The sequence below is a fragment of the Camelus dromedarius genome, chromosome 12 (genome assembly GCF_036321535.1).
Source record: "Camelus dromedarius isolate mCamDro1 chromosome 12, mCamDro1.pat, whole genome shotgun sequence".
Classification (NCBI taxonomy): Eukaryota; Metazoa; Chordata; class Mammalia; order Artiodactyla; family Camelidae; genus Camelus; species Camelus dromedarius.
In genome coordinates, this window is record NC_087447.1 from 49,923,043 (window position 1) to 49,938,635 (window position 15,593).

The following is a 15,593-nucleotide window of genomic DNA, read 5'->3' on the forward strand; positions in this document are numbered from 1 at the left end:
CATCAGTACTTCATTTCTTGTTATTGCCAAGTAATATTCCATTGTATGGATATACCATGTTCTATTTATCCATCAGATGATGGACATTTGGACTAATTCCACATTTGGCTATTATGAATATTGCCACTATGAACATTCATATTCATGTTTTTGTGTAGACATATTTTTGATTCTGTTGGGTATATACATGTGTCTAGGAGTGAAATTACTGGGTCCTGTAGTAGCTCTGTGTTTAACATTTTGAGAACTCCATTTTTTTTAACAGTAATGTGTGTTAATCTCCTCCTCACCCTTTCCCCTTTGGTAACCATAGTTATTTTCTATGTCTGTGAGTTTGTTTTTGGTTTGTAAATAGAATTTGTATCTTTTTTTTTAGATTCTGTATGTAAGTGATATCATTTGATATTTGTCTTTCTCTGACTTTATCAATCTAATAATCTCTAGGTCCATCCATGTTGCTACAAATGGCAATATTTCATTCTTTTTATGGCTACGTGTGTACACACACACACCACATCTTCTTTTCTTTCTCCATTTCCTTTTTACTATTATTTTTTGTCTTGGGTCTTTTTTTATTGTGATGTCAAGAAAGAGGCCTGAGATATTTTGTAGTGTGTTTTGGATTTTAGAAAGAACTGTTTCTTTCTAAAGATCTTAGATTTATTTCTACTCTATTCTTTGCTTACGTCTGTGTTTGTTCCATTAAAATGACAGGTGCCACTAATTAAGTTACTCAAAAGATCTATAAGTTACATGAGTATTAAAGTGCTGAATCAGTAATATTTCAAAACATTGTGAATGTTCAGTTACTCAAATTCATGACTTTTCTATTCATAAATTTACCTGTGCTTTTAATTATTTAGAAAAAAGAAAGTGAGTGCCTGCAATTAAAAATTTTGGTGCTTCAAAATGAATTGGAAAGACAGAAGAAAGCTTTGGGACGGGAGGTGGCATTACTGCATAAGCAACAAATTGCATTAAAGGATAAAGGTGAGTAAAAACAGCATACAAACAGCCTAACCTACACATACAGTAATTTTCATTTCTTCTTCTCCATAGGCTCAAATAGTCATCTTTGTATAAATATACTGATAACAATTAAAAAATTTTTTTTGAAGTATTTTGAAGTTGATACATACAGAAAAGTGTATAAATACACATACACACACTTCAGATTTTCAGAGTGAACATACCTGCATAAGCAGAATCTCCATCAAGAAACAGCATTACAAGGACCCTAGAAGCTGCTTCATGTTCCTTTTTATTCAGGGCATCTCTAGCCAGACTAACCACTAGCTTGACTCACTGTACCATAGATTGACTTTGCATAATTTTGAACTTTATACAAATGGAATCATATGATATGTACGTTCTGTGTCCTGGCTTTTGTCCAACGTTGTGTTTGTGGAATTTACCCTTACCTGCATGTAATGTAGTCTTAGTTTATTTTTACTGCCAGTTGTATTCATTGTATGAATATGACTTCATTTATCCTTACTTTTGGCATTTTGTTAATTTCTAGTTTGGGATTATTACAGGTAATGCTTCCTGGAATATCCTAGTATGTGTTTCTTAATGAAGATTTTTTATGCATTTTTTTGGCAGTAAACCTAGCAGGAGTGTTATCACATCTCTTTCCCTACATCCTTGTCAGTGTTTGGTACTTTCTGTCCTTTGTGTTGTAGCCTTCTGAGTGGATATGTTGTAGAGTCTCCTTGCAGTTTTAATTTTGATCTCCCCTTAAGGCTGATGAAGTTGAACACAATTTCATATGTTCTTGCTTATTGGGATACACTCCTCTGTGAAGCATCTTTTGAAGTCTTTTGCCTCTCTCCCTCACCACCACCCACTTTTTTTTTTCTATCAGTTTGAGAATTTTTTAATAAGAGTTGTTTATATATTATAGATATGAATTTTTTGTTTGAAATATGCATTAAAATATATTCTTCTTTTGCTTGCTAGTTTACTCTTTCATGATGTCTTTACATGAACACAAGTTTCATTTTATCAGTCTTTTCTATTGAAGGCCTTTTTTTTTTTTAACATTTTTTGTTGATTTATAATCATTTTACAATGTTGTGTCAAATTCCAGTGTTCAGCACAATTTTTCAGTCATTCATGGACATATACACACTCATTGTCACATGTTTTTCTCTGTGAGTTATCATAACATTTTGTGTATATTTCCTATTGAAGGCCTTTTGTGTTCAGTTTTAAGAAATATTTGCAGTTGCATGTATCAGGAATTAATTTCTTTTTATTACTGAGTACTATTCCGCTGTATGTATATGTAATTTGTTTATACATTTACTTCTATGCTGGATTTGTTTCCTGTATTGAATTATTATGAACTTTGAGTACAAGTTCTTGTGTGGGCCTGTTGTCTTGGTTAAATAACTAGGAGTGGCATTGCTGAATGTATATAGTAAGAATGTGTTTAACTTTATGAAACTGTGATGCTGTTTGGCCTTCCCACTAGCAGCATATGAAAGTTCCATTTACTCCACATCCAAACATTTTTCATTTTAGCTATCCTACTGGATGCATAGTTGTTTCTTATTGTTCTAATTTGTGTTTCTCTGGTAACAGATGAGGTTGAACACATTTTCTTGTGCTTATCTGTTATCTGTATCTTTTCTCTGGTAAAATGTTTAGATCTTTTGGCTGTTTTTTTTTTTTTCCCCCCTGGGGGGCCAGGAGACTTTCTTATTATTGATGTCTAAGAGTTCTTTATATACTCTAGATACATGTCATTCATCAGATAAGTGCTTCACATATTTTTCTCCTTGTCTCAGTAGTGTCTTTTGAGTGTATTCATCATTTCTTTTTAGATAAACCTTGTCTTATTTTAGAAATCTTCACTTAACCCAAGGTCACTTAAGATTTTCTCCTGTTTTCTTCTGGCATTTTTATCATATTAGTTCTTGTATTTACATCTGTGATCTGTTTGGGGTTACTTTTTGTGTATGGTGTGAACCTCCTGAACCACCCTCTGTCCACCCTCTGCGTTGTGGCCTGGAAACACTCCCCGCCCGGTAAGCTGGGGCGATATAGGGCTCACCTTGTTTCCTTTCTCTCAGAAATCACTGTCTAGCCTGCCCATTATCCAGTGTCTGAAACTGTTGTCATATATAATTTTGTGTGATTTTTTTAGTTGTTTACAGTGTGAAGGTAAGTCTCATATATGGTGTTCCATCAGTCAGAAATAGAAGTCTTTTTCCTGTGCTTTCTCACCCCTGTGCCTGTTGTTAGCAGAATGTGCTTTTCCCGTCTCTGCTTGGTTCAGTTATTTTCCTTTAAAGACATACCTCTTTGGGACCTCAATATGACCTCTCTTTCGAGGCTTTTCTCTCTCTCTTCCAGAAATCTCTTGCTCCCATTTCTGTGTCCCCATAGTATTTTTGATGTCTTATTTTCCTGCTTAGTAGGTTTGGACTTTAGGGCAGGAACTTTACATTTTTATGTTAGTATCCGTCTCAGTGCCTAAGACAGTGCCTTATATGGCACTCGGTCTCTGACGGGCTCTCATCTAGGAAACGTGCATTACACATAATGCATAAACTTTTTATCCCTAGTTTATCTGCATTGCATCCTTTTTTGGGTTCCTGTTCTCAGTATGTTTCAGACAGTTGAGATTGATGGATCATGTAATGGCAGACAGAAAATCTGTTGTGTCAGAGTATATTTGGAATGTGAATAAAGTAGGCTATAGTTAACAAGTTTAAAATTTTTACATTATATGAAATAAAAGCTAGATTCAAAAATAATTTTGTAACTGTGATCTTACTTCATTTCAGTGATTTTAGGAAAAAAATAGTTTAAATTTAAAGGGATAGTTTTTTTGTTTTTTGTTTTGAAATACCATCAGTTATTAAAGGGATAGGTTTTTATTCAGAGTGCCTTGTTTCATGCCTGGCCTTATTATTTACCAGCTCTGTAACCTTGTCCAATTACTTGGCTTCATCTCTAAGATAAAGTTAATAGTACTTATAACTATATTGATCTTTTACTGAGTTTTAATAGGCTCCTTCCTAAGTTCTGCTGATGTTGCTGGTCTGTGGACCACACTTTATGTAGCAGGGTTGTGTATGATGATCAGAAGAGTTGTAAAATTGAAATGATCTTATGAAAACAGAAATAAAATACCTTCTGTCTTATTCCTATGACCCACCTTAATCTGAATGCTTCAGCTAAACAGGAATTCTTTTAGAACTAAGAGAAACTTAAATTCGCTTTAGTCTGTCTCACCTGGATTTAGACCTTTGTTGTTGTTGTTGTTGTTGTTTGGGGGGGTGGTAATTAGGTTTATTTATTTATCTTTTTAACAGAAGTGCTGGGATTGAACCCAGGACCTTGTGCACGCTAAGCACGCACTCTACCACTGAGTTATACCCTCCCCTTAGGTCTTTGTTAATTTCTCCAGGTAATCTTTGCTGGCTCACCCCGCCTTCTCCTCCCACCTCCACCCCTTCAGTTAGATGTACTACTCTGTGCTTCTGTAGCACCCAGTGTTTTTCCCTTATAGCTTTGTAATTGCTAGTCTGTCTCTTCCTCTAGATGTAAGATCTCTAAGGGCAGGCACTGCCCAAGTACTCCGTTAAATACTCTTAGATTCCTTGGGCATGGTATAGTGAATGCCTGGGACTTAGTGAGCACTCAGTAAATATCTGCTGAGGGGATGAACCATAGTTATGGTTATCAGTCTATCGTTAAGGGCACCACTACTAAAGAATAAAGACTTCTGTAGCTTCTAGCCTAGTATTCTTTTGGGAAAACTGATATTCTTATGAGAGCTACTGAAAGTACACATTATTTGGCAGTGATTGTCAAAACTATCTGCATTCCACTACAGCTTGCATATTGACATTTATACACGACAGTCTGAGTAGTGCCATTTAAAATCATGAGATATTATGAGCAAAGTCCATTTCCATAGGGTCTCTGTCAGAATGACTCCAAATAAATAGATAGCTGTTGTGTACAAACAAGACCTATTTTACGAGTTCTCATCTTCTGTGAAAAAGACACATTTCTGCAGTGCTTTGGAAGTATCATCAGCTTTTATATACTCAAATTGCCTGCTACTGGTAGCATGTATGTTTACATATCTTTTTCAAGGTCATCAGTTTTTAAAATGAAAACACTAGGATTTTAGAGGGGTGAGCAGCTTTTACCCTTTTCTAATAAGAGGAGCAAAAATAATAATGGCTGCAGTGTTTCAGTTACCATACCTGTCACTGTACAGATATGAGCTGTTTAATCACCACAGTAACTTTAGGAGGTAGGGACTATTATCATTTACGTTTACAACTGAGGAAACCCTAAATCAGGGTCAGAGACATTAAATACCTTACTGAAGTTCACACAACTAATGACATGATGTGATTAAAATCTTTCTATTGCTTCTAAAACTCAATGTAATACACATTTTTATCAGTAGTATGATGTGTAAAGGCCATGGAAGGTGTATTATTCTGGTGTGTGGTAAAAAGATAGGGAGATGTGATTCTTCAGTGGTGTTTTTGGTTGTGTTTTCCTCTTATGCTGATAGAGGGAGGTCCCAAGAAGTCTTATCACCAGCCTTGAAACAGGTGAACTTCTAAACAGTGATTTCTCTCCCATTTAAAAGACTAAGGTGTAATAATAAGTGCTCATATTTGTAGAATGCTTATTAGTGCCAGGCAATGCCATGTGTTTTCTATACTTTATCACATTTTATTCTTACTAATTATCCTATGAATTAAAGGTAGTGTTATCATCCTCCTAGTAATAAAGATATTATATATTGTTATCCAATTTATAGGTGAGAAAACTGAGTTTCAGATGCCCAAAGCCACATAGCAAGTTATGACAGAGCCTATGTTCCAAGTTACTGGTGCCCAACGATGCTGCACGGGAAGACTGTAGGATTTTGTAAATATCTGTTCTAGCATCCGGTCAGAAGTAGCACATTCGTGTGTCCCCTCCAGGAAGGATGGTAATGCTCAAGCTGAGTATGTATTTGCCAGGATAGGTCACAATTGTTGATTTTTTAACACTGACTCCGTACTTCAGGAGCTTTCCTCCCACTTTTATATATGTTTTTGAGATGAGTATTATTTTGTATTTCCCTGAGCTCTTAGAATCACAGGCAGGTTAAGATCTATAATGTTGACACTTTGGGCTCGAGTTTAAGCAGGAGAAACAGTGCTGCTGTTCGCTGCACTTTTCTGTCAGAAATTCCTAAACATATTTCCTTCCAAATTAATATCTGCCTTTCCAAAGTTTTGGGGCCTGAGGACAATTTTCCCCTGGGATTTATTAAAGTTTCTTTATTTTCGGTTGTTAGCATTGTACGCAGCTTGTGAAAGGCAGTAAAAGACAGACAGCTTGGTGGTGGGGAGGGCAAAGGTGGGTTCTGAGTAAACCTCACATTTTCTTTTCAGAATGATTCATTTTTTTAATATATTTGTAATGATTTATTGGATTGTAGGAAAGTTAAACTATCATATTTTAATCTCCACATTTTTCAATGAAAGATGTGGATGCATAGAAATAAGCCACTGACAATTTTATTTTGGTTTGTCATCATGTTTTCTCCACTTACTCCCCAAAATCATTGGAAATGGCATTTACAAAAAATACATTTACAATTAGATAGTTCAACATAGAAGTGAAAGGAAGTCATAAGGCATGTAAAGGAAGTGGGAACAATATTGAGTATGTGTATATGTGTGCACGTGCCTTTGTCAGTTCTTTTAGTCATCACTATGGAGCACCTACGAAGAATCAGCCATTGTGTAAGATGTTAGAAACAGAATGGCAGATGTGATAGTTTTATGACAGAGATATGTAGAGAGTGCCATAGGAACAGAAGATGAGCATCTGGAAATCAGAACACCAGATAAGTATCACCAGGAAGTGATACTTGGGCTGAGTCTGGAAAAATATGTAGTAGATAGTTGGGGGAGGTGAGACTTTCCAGGTAGAGGGAACAGTTATACAGAGGCATGGAAGTAGATTAGAAAATTGCAGGTAATTTTAATAAATCTTCAATTCTCAGTACCTTTGAGTAAGGGTCCATAGAACAGGCTACAGAAGTTAAGAATGACCTTATCATAAAGGTAGTTATGTTGAAAAGTTTGGAGATCTATAGAAGTAACTTAAGCAAGTTTCTCAAAGACAAAAAGTAGATAGGACTGTATTGATGACTGTAATATAGAATGGAGATTAGATATATGTTTTAGAAAATTCTCTTTGAAGAGTTAAGGATAGAGAGTTGTCAGTTAGGTTATTACAGTAATCTAAGCAGTATGTAATTAAAATCTAAACAGTTTGGAAATGTAGAGGGAAGAGGGAGTGTGTAGGTTCATGAGATATTTAATGATTGACTCTACTTTTTTTTTTTTCTTGAGGTATCATCAGTTTACAATGTGTCAGTTTCTGGTGTACAACACAGTGTTTCAGTCATACATGAACATACATATATTCGTTTTCAGATTCTTTTTCACCATAAGTTATTACAAGATATTGAATATAGTTCCCTGTGCTATACAGTATGAACTTGTAGTTTATTTGGTTTTGTGAGAACCCTCCTGCATTTTGAAGTGAGAGCCACTCTGCCAGAGTTTAGTAGGTGTTCTGTGTGATTCAGTGGGTTTGTAGATATAATTCTTGGTGTATTTGTGGGAGAGGGTGTGCTGAGTCTCTCTACTCCACCATCTTGGCATCTCCCCCTAGATTGACTTTACTAATGGCTTAGTGGATTGGAGGAAAGAGAAGAGTTTAGATAGTTTCCAATTTCTGGTTTGGACTAGTGGCCAGATAATTAAACCATTCATCAAGACAAATATTGGAGGAGAAGCAAATGTCGTGGCAAAGGAAGAAAGGGGAAGAATTAAGACTTCCAATTTTCAGTAATTACCTAATGGGTAAGATAGTAAACAAGAAACCGACAACTAAATTAAATATCAGATTGTGGCAAGTACTAGAAATAAGCTGTGGTGATAGAAGTTAACTATGGGAGACCATTTTTACAGATACTGCGCAGAAAAGGTTTGCTTGAGGAGCTCAGTTTTGCAATATAAGAATTGCTGGGATACCAACAAAGGGTACAGCATATGAAAGGGCTTAGACATGGGGAGCACCTGGATTACAAGTTAGAAAGGCGGCCACTGTGCTGGAATGTGATTTGTTAGAAAGAGAGTAGTATGACAGGGGGATGGGAAAAGAAGGAATTCACAGAGTATAAGTGAAGATATTTGCCTTATCCATTGAATAGGAGAAGGCTAAGAAAATGGCATAGAGGCAGGTGTGTTAGGTGTGTTTATGTATTAGGTTGTAGGTAGAAATATGAGGGAATCCTGTTATTTCAAGGTAGTAGAAGTGAGGTAATTGGTATGTTGGATTTAGGGCAGCTTTAAGGACTGGGGGGAATATATGGAATAGTGATCTCCAAGAATGAGAAAACAAACTATTTGAGGCAATTGTAGTAGGACTGCTGGATGTTGTGCCTGTTTGTGCTGTGTGGTTGTTATTTTTAAAGTAAAATCAATCAGACTGGTTGTGTAATTTTCTCTACGTACTTGGAGCTTCATGGAGGCAGCTTGAGAGATTGCAATTATTCAATAAAAGTGAAATTATCCCCATTTTACAGAAGAGGAAAATGAAATTCAGGGAAGTTAAGACTTGTCTAGAGTCCTGAAAGTAGCATAGATAGAATATTAGCCCAGATCTTTCTGATTCCTAAGGCCGTGGCTTTCTGGTACAGTACACTGCCTCCCATAGTATCTGCCTATTGTATTTGAGCACTAATAACTCTGACCCAGCTGTCAAGCTAATTGTGTCGAGTTATGAAAGGTATCAGTTGCTTCCTTTTGCCTGTTATAAGGAAGTATATCAGTTCTTTAGGGAGAAAAAAATCTCTCTTGGCACTATATTCCAAGAGGAATTTAGCATGCAGTTTCTTATGTGCTAGATATTAAATATCATAATGAAATACAGTCAATTGCAATTTTGCAAAAGTTACAGCAAGAAATATCTATTAACCCTTGAGAAGGGCAGCATCATAAATCATAGTAGAGAAAAGGCATTTCTGTAAGGAAAGAAAGTAAAATAGTCAAAGTATATTGCGTTTTGGTCATCTGCCTTGATGTAGAAAACTTAGAAGAATGGCAGTGTCTTGGTTTTAGCTGTAATTTTGACAGGAGCTGGCCATTGGCCAGTCTGAGACCAAACTCTGGTGAGAGAGAGGCTAAAGAGTCTGTGTTTTGTTTTGTTGATTGAAGCAGGATTCATATTCTTTAGCTATTCAGTTTACAGGAGACAGCATTGACATTTGGTTGTTAAAATTAAAGTGCCTGTCTTGAGTTCTTGCTGAGCAGAGGGGCCATGGTGTATGCATGGACAGGGCCAAGCATTTCAGAAAGCAGTTTTGGAATATCGTAAACCAAGCACATGTATTTGCTTTCTCTCCCTCTCAGTGATCCATTGATATGATGGTAAAGATACATGCGTAAACAATAAATCTTTGGTGATGGTGAAAATGAAAGAGGGTGCCATCGGAATAGCAAAGATTCTTGACTCAGTTCTCAGAGACACAATAGAATAGATAGAATTGTGTTGATGAATAGACTGGAATAGAGACACACTGATGCCTAGAACACAAATGAAACAGACTGCAGTGGGTGTTTCTGGTAGAGCTCTCAGAGGCCTCAACTTGGAATTCCCAAGTATGGAAATCGGGAATGGTGGAGCAATACTTAGGGTAACCGGCCTACTGGCCCACTTTCTTTCCTTTGTGAATTTGGGGTAACTTCCTATAACATTTGCTTCAACTGCTTTCTGAACATAATGGTCAGGACTTGGTTGGGCCCCATGGTGTGAGATTTTGGCATAGAAAGATGGAGCAGAGCCCAACTGTGGAGTTTTGCAACCCACTCAGAGGGAAACATGAAAGGAGTGAAATACCCTAAAGTAACATAATCCCAGAGTAAAGTTCTCTTTATTTGACACTTGTAGTGGCTTAAAGTAAAAGTGCTGCCTCCTCCCAGCATATACCCTGAAGGAAAGCCTAATTGTCAGCAAGGCCTGCCTGCTTAACGCCAGGCAGGCATTCTGGGGAAAGTTAGGAAATTTGAAGAATGTGTTGCATTGAAAGTAATCACGGCCGCAGCAAAACCCAAATCCAGTCAGTTCCTGATTATATTGACTCAGCCACCCAAATTAACAGTAGAAGAAGCGTGTCCTTTTCTTTCTCCACTGCCCTGCAAATGATGTTCAGTAAGTATTCAATCAAAAATTTTGAGACAAGAAAAGCAAATCAAAACAAAACAAAAAACCGTCACTACCACCACCACCACCACCAACAAAAGGTTGACAAAAGAAGAAATTAACAGAAAAAGACTTAGAGATGACTCAGATATAGGGTCTATCAGAGAGGGAATTTAAAATAACTAGCATTAATATGCTTCAGACTTTTGTAAAAAGGTGGATAACATATACAAACAGATGATAAATTTCGGCTGAGAGATGGAGACTGTAAGAAACAGTCTAATGGATATGCTGTAAACCACAAACACAGTAATAGAGGTGAAGAGTGCCTTTGACAAACTCATTGGTAGATTCAACACAACTAAGGAAAGAATCATTGAACTTGAAGATAAATCAGTAGAAATTACCCAAACTGAAGTGCAAAGAGAACTCTTTGACATGAGACTAAGATCATTTATTATCAGTAGTCCTATATATCATGAAATGTTAAAGGAAATTCTTCAGGAGAAGAAATACCAGACAGAAACTTGGCTCTACATCCAAAAAAATTAAGAGCTCCAGAAATGATTGAAAGGAAGTTGTTACAAAGAAATTTTTTCTTATTTTTAATGCTCTGGAAGACAATTGATTTTCTAATGCAAAAATAAGTGTTTTGGGATTTATACATGAAGCAAAATTTGTGAAGTATTTAAAGAGTGGGGAAGGGAAGAATTGGGAGTGTACTGTTCTCAGAATTTTATACTGTACGTGAAGTGGTATAATATTATTTGAAGGTAGATTGTTATTAATTAAAGTTACATGTTGTAAACTGTGGGGCAACCATTAACATTTTTAAAGGGAGGTAAGAATAAGCCAGTAGTGAAGAAAGTGTATTTTTTTTAAGAAAATGTATTTTTAAATTTTATTTTACTTTCTTCACTTTACAAGGATTTTCCTTTTTGTTTCCTTTTGGTCATGTAATATATTCTAAAGATCTTCAAAACTAAAGAAGATGCATAACATTTACATTTTGAAACCCAGATCCGTGTTGGTCCTATTTGTGATTTCACTAGTAGTGCTAGAATTGAGGCAGTCTCTTATCTGGGATGAAGAATGACATTGTGAACTTCCGTAGTGGTGGAAGAATTCATGTGTTTTCTGGTAAAAGTACATGGGGTTGGGGAGGGAGGTTGTCAACCTAAATGTCTTCTGTAATCATTGAGGGTAAAATTTGGGGAGGAATTATATTGGGGCTAAAGAAGATAGATTGTGTTCCTTGATTAATTTCTATATGGGAGACAGAGTTAGCACTTACTGGTCATTTAAATACAGTTGAGAGTAGAGTGCTTAGAATATATTGATAAAATTACTTAGGTTTGTGAATTTAGTGCTAGGGTCCAACTGTGTTTTGATCAATTAACCTCCTCCTTATTCCTCCCTAGAGAAGACGTGCAGAAGAGTTTAGGGCACCTTTTCCTGTTGGATCACAGACTATGAAACTAAACTGCTTTGTGAGATCTAGAACTTAGTGTATCAGGATCTAAGACTGTTTCTCTGTGCTTTTAGGACCTTTGGAGTTTTCAGGCTTCGATTACCAAGAACCTTAGGCAGGTTCATTTTCTTAGAGTAGAAAGATGTAAAAGAATTTTATGATCACATAACTGAAAGTGGAGGTTCCAAAAGCTGATATAAATATAAAAAGTCAGGCATATCAACACAAATATTAATCATTGCAGTGCTAAAGCAAACACTTAAAGGAAATTAAATGTCTTGTATTGGAACTGAGGTATTGATGTATCAGTTAAAATGTGGAATATTCGTATAATTTAACATCATGGAGTTAAATTTTACATAACCATTATAACTTAGACCATCTGTCAACATGTAATAATGCTTGTGACATAATATGGAAAAATCAGAGTATACATTTCCTGTGCAATGTGATTGTAACTAAAACTAACTTATATTTATGAAGAAGATGAAGCTTCATAAAAAATGACTTATAAATTAACTATGTTATAGTAGTCGATATGCAGGTAATTTTTCCCACTCTACTTTTCATATTTTCAGTAATGTTATATAGCGTATGTGGTTGAAAACAAATTAACCACTTTTTAAAATATATATATGTTTTAGAGCAGTTTGGGGTTCATGGCAAAATTGAGTAGGAGGTACAGATTTCCCATGTACTCCCAACCCCAATCTGTTCCTCCCTCATTATCAACACTCCCCTACTGGAGTGGTACACATGTTAAAATTGATGAACTTTAGTGAATCATGGTTAACACCCAGAGCCCATAGCCAGTTTTTTAAAAAAATGAAGTTGTCTGAAGTTTGAAGTCTCATCAGGGTTTCCTGGTCGGAAATCTATAGACAGAGAATCTTAGACTCTTGCTCTTTGATTCTGGCTAGATGCTGTATAAAAATGGAACCGATAGGGAAGTTTATTTTAGTTAATGCCCTCAGAAGACCTCTATACCCAACCCACTTTGCGTTTTAACTCTTTTTATTTCCATCTCACAGTCAGGGGACTGGGCTCTGCCTGTTTGGTTGTGATGGGGCAGTCCTGTCTGCAGTGTCACATCTGGAATTGTCTCCCTTCGTCTCTCTCTAGGAAGTGCATTTTCAACTGAGCACCTCAAGCTTCAACTCCAGAAGAAATCCCTAAATGAGTTGAGGAAGGAGTGTACTGCGAAGAGGTAAGTGGAATGCTGATAATAGTTGTTTTGAATGTAGAGTTTACTTGGAGGATAGGATTTGCAAAAGGAGTATTTTTTTAAAGCTGCTGATATTAATTTATATTCCACACACCTGAGTGTCACATTCATTTATTCAACACCTACTGTGTGTCATGCACTGTGCTAGAGGCGGTTAGGAGAGGTCCTAGTGTGTGGTCATAATCAGAAACGTGGACACTGTTCTAGTTTTCAAGGCCACGGCATCGTGACTTAATACTTGCACCTTCCCTTCTTCCTGTCTTCTAGTGTAGCTTACAGTTTTTCTTCAGTAGTTCTTCAAACTCACTCCCGTGAGCTCATTTGGCTGACCTCAGCAGCTCCCAGATTCTCTCTCTCCAGCTTTCCAGTTCATCCTCCATGTTGCTGTCAGACCTCTCCTCTTAAAATACTATTTTTACCATTATTTTTTTCTTTTCTTAAGAATCAATGATGATTGTTTTGCTTCACTTTCAAAACCATCAATAAATTAGCCCCATACAACTACAGCTAATTTCATTCACTGCACGACATTCATTTAACAAATGCTAATAGTTTTTTCCCTTTGTTTTTTCCAGCACATGCTTAACTTGTTGCCACCTCTGTTCTTTTCCGCATCTTCATTCACTCTTCCTATAAAGTCATCTTATTCTGCATTTTTCTTAGCAATTGAGAGTCCAAGAATGTTAGACCTGGAAAGTACTGTGGAGATATGTAATCTTATCGTCTCAGTCTGCAGATAAGAAAACAGAGCTCCAGGAAGTTACATGAGGAAAGCAGGACTAGATCCCTTTCAGTCTTCAGTGCTCTTTCATCGTACTACCACTTTTACGTTCCACTTTGACCTGCTGTTTCTCCTCTATTTCCTCTTTTTCTTAAATTGCTGACACAGTTGAGTAGATAGTATGCTCTACGGGTGTTTTAGCTGTTGGTCATGTTTTTAAGTAGTTCAGGAGAAGAGCTGCACCATCTCATCCACAGCTTTTTGCTCTGTTCTTTTTATTCTATTATTTTTCTAATATGGTAGCAGGTCATTTTTTGAGTAGTTATAATATCTGTGGTTGTAAGTGAAAATAAAATACTTTTTTGAGGAAATACCATATGGATATTTCCTGAAAACAAATTTACCTCAGGTTGAACGAGGCCTTGGTTGGCTTACTGAGCCTCTCTAAATCTTATTTTCTTGTTTATAAAATGGGTATAATACCATCCGAATTAAGTTGTTAGAATAATTGAATAAAGCCCTTTGTAAAGCTCCTGGCGCAGGGTAGTAGGTGCTCAGTCTGTAAGTAATTGTCCCTTTACGTCTGTCAGCGTCGTGCTGGATACACACAGTAGGCCTCAGTGCATGGTTAACCTGATTGGTAGTATTTAGAGATAGGTCAGGACTCATATTAGCTATTATTCTTGCTCTTACTTCTCAGCTTCTGTGGCCTACTACAGACCATTTCATCTTCCTCTGCACCCGTTACATAGTAGTAATTGTTAGCATGCAAACTTTTTTTTTTTTTTAACATGTCCTTTTTTTCTTTTTTCATTAGAGAACTCTTTCTGAAGACTAATGCTCAGTTGACAATTCGTTGCAGGCAATTACTATCTGAGCTTTCCTACATTTACCCTATTGATTTGGTAAGTTTCAAATTTTCTTTAAAAATAATTGTTTTTAAGATGAATTCTGTTTGAAATTTCCTCTCAATGAAAAAATTCATTTCTCTTGTCTTAATCATATGCTCTGTCATGATTCATTCAGAAGCTAATATCTGTTTAAAAAGTAGATTTAGGCTTAGTTGGCATTAGTTTCCACTGTTTGCTTTTTTTTTTTATATCAGTTTGGTGGTAGGGTGGCACTCATCTTCAGCTGAAGGAATGCCAAATTATTTCTGGTTTATATAGGACCTTTTTACTTAACCAGATTCTCAGCTTCCACCATATCTGACATACATGCAGATACATGAGCACTGCTTTAAAAATACAACTGCTAATTAATTTATATTTATTAGTATTACTTAAGATATTCCTGAGGTAACTGTCAGGATTTTGAGTTTTTTAATCTAGTTTCTTAGAGTAAATGCAAATGTAACTGTTTAAGATTCTTTTTTTAGAGAGCTAGATCTGCTAAATTTGATGGTTTTGTTTTCTTTTTAATGAAAAGAGATTTAAAAGATTAATTTTCTGAGAGAAAAGCTAATAAGATTTTAAGTTGCTCATGGAATATTGTTAATTCATTTAAAAGTTTTCATTTATAAGCTAAGAATTGGTCAAAGGATAGTTTTACGATAAAAATTTTACATGGCTTATGGCTTAGATAAGATGTTTTAAATGTTTATAGTATAGAAAATTTCAAGTATATATCAGTGTACAGATAACAGTATGATAAATCATCATGTACTCATAATTCAGCTTCAACAATTAGGATAATATTTTGAGTCTATGACAGTGTTGTCTTTGAGTTAACACTGATGTGCTAAATTTTTGAGACTTAGAGTTTCTTTGCTTTATATATAAACAGAACTAATTTCATTCTTTGGTTATATTCACAGAATGAGCATAAGGATTACTTTGTATGTGGTGTCAAGTTGCCCAATTCTGAGGACTTCCAAGGTATTTTATTTCTTTTTTACTTCTAAAGATTTGGTGTAATGTATGGGT

At 35.9% G+C, this 15,593-nt stretch overlaps 1 protein-coding gene across 1 annotated transcript in view; it reads left to right on the top strand.

Moving 5' to 3' along the window:
* Positions 1-15,593, top strand: part of UVRAG (UV radiation resistance associated) — a 254,028-nt gene that overhangs the window by 125,157 nt on the left and 113,278 nt on the right. Inside the window, exons 8-11 of the mRNA XM_010989776.3 lie at positions 864-990; positions 12,845-12,929; positions 14,486-14,573; positions 15,485-15,545. Coding sequence (XP_010988078.3) covers positions 864-990; positions 12,845-12,929; positions 14,486-14,573; positions 15,485-15,545 — 361 coding nt within the window. The remainder of the gene's footprint in view (positions 1-863; positions 991-12,844; positions 12,930-14,485; positions 14,574-15,484; positions 15,546-15,593) is intronic.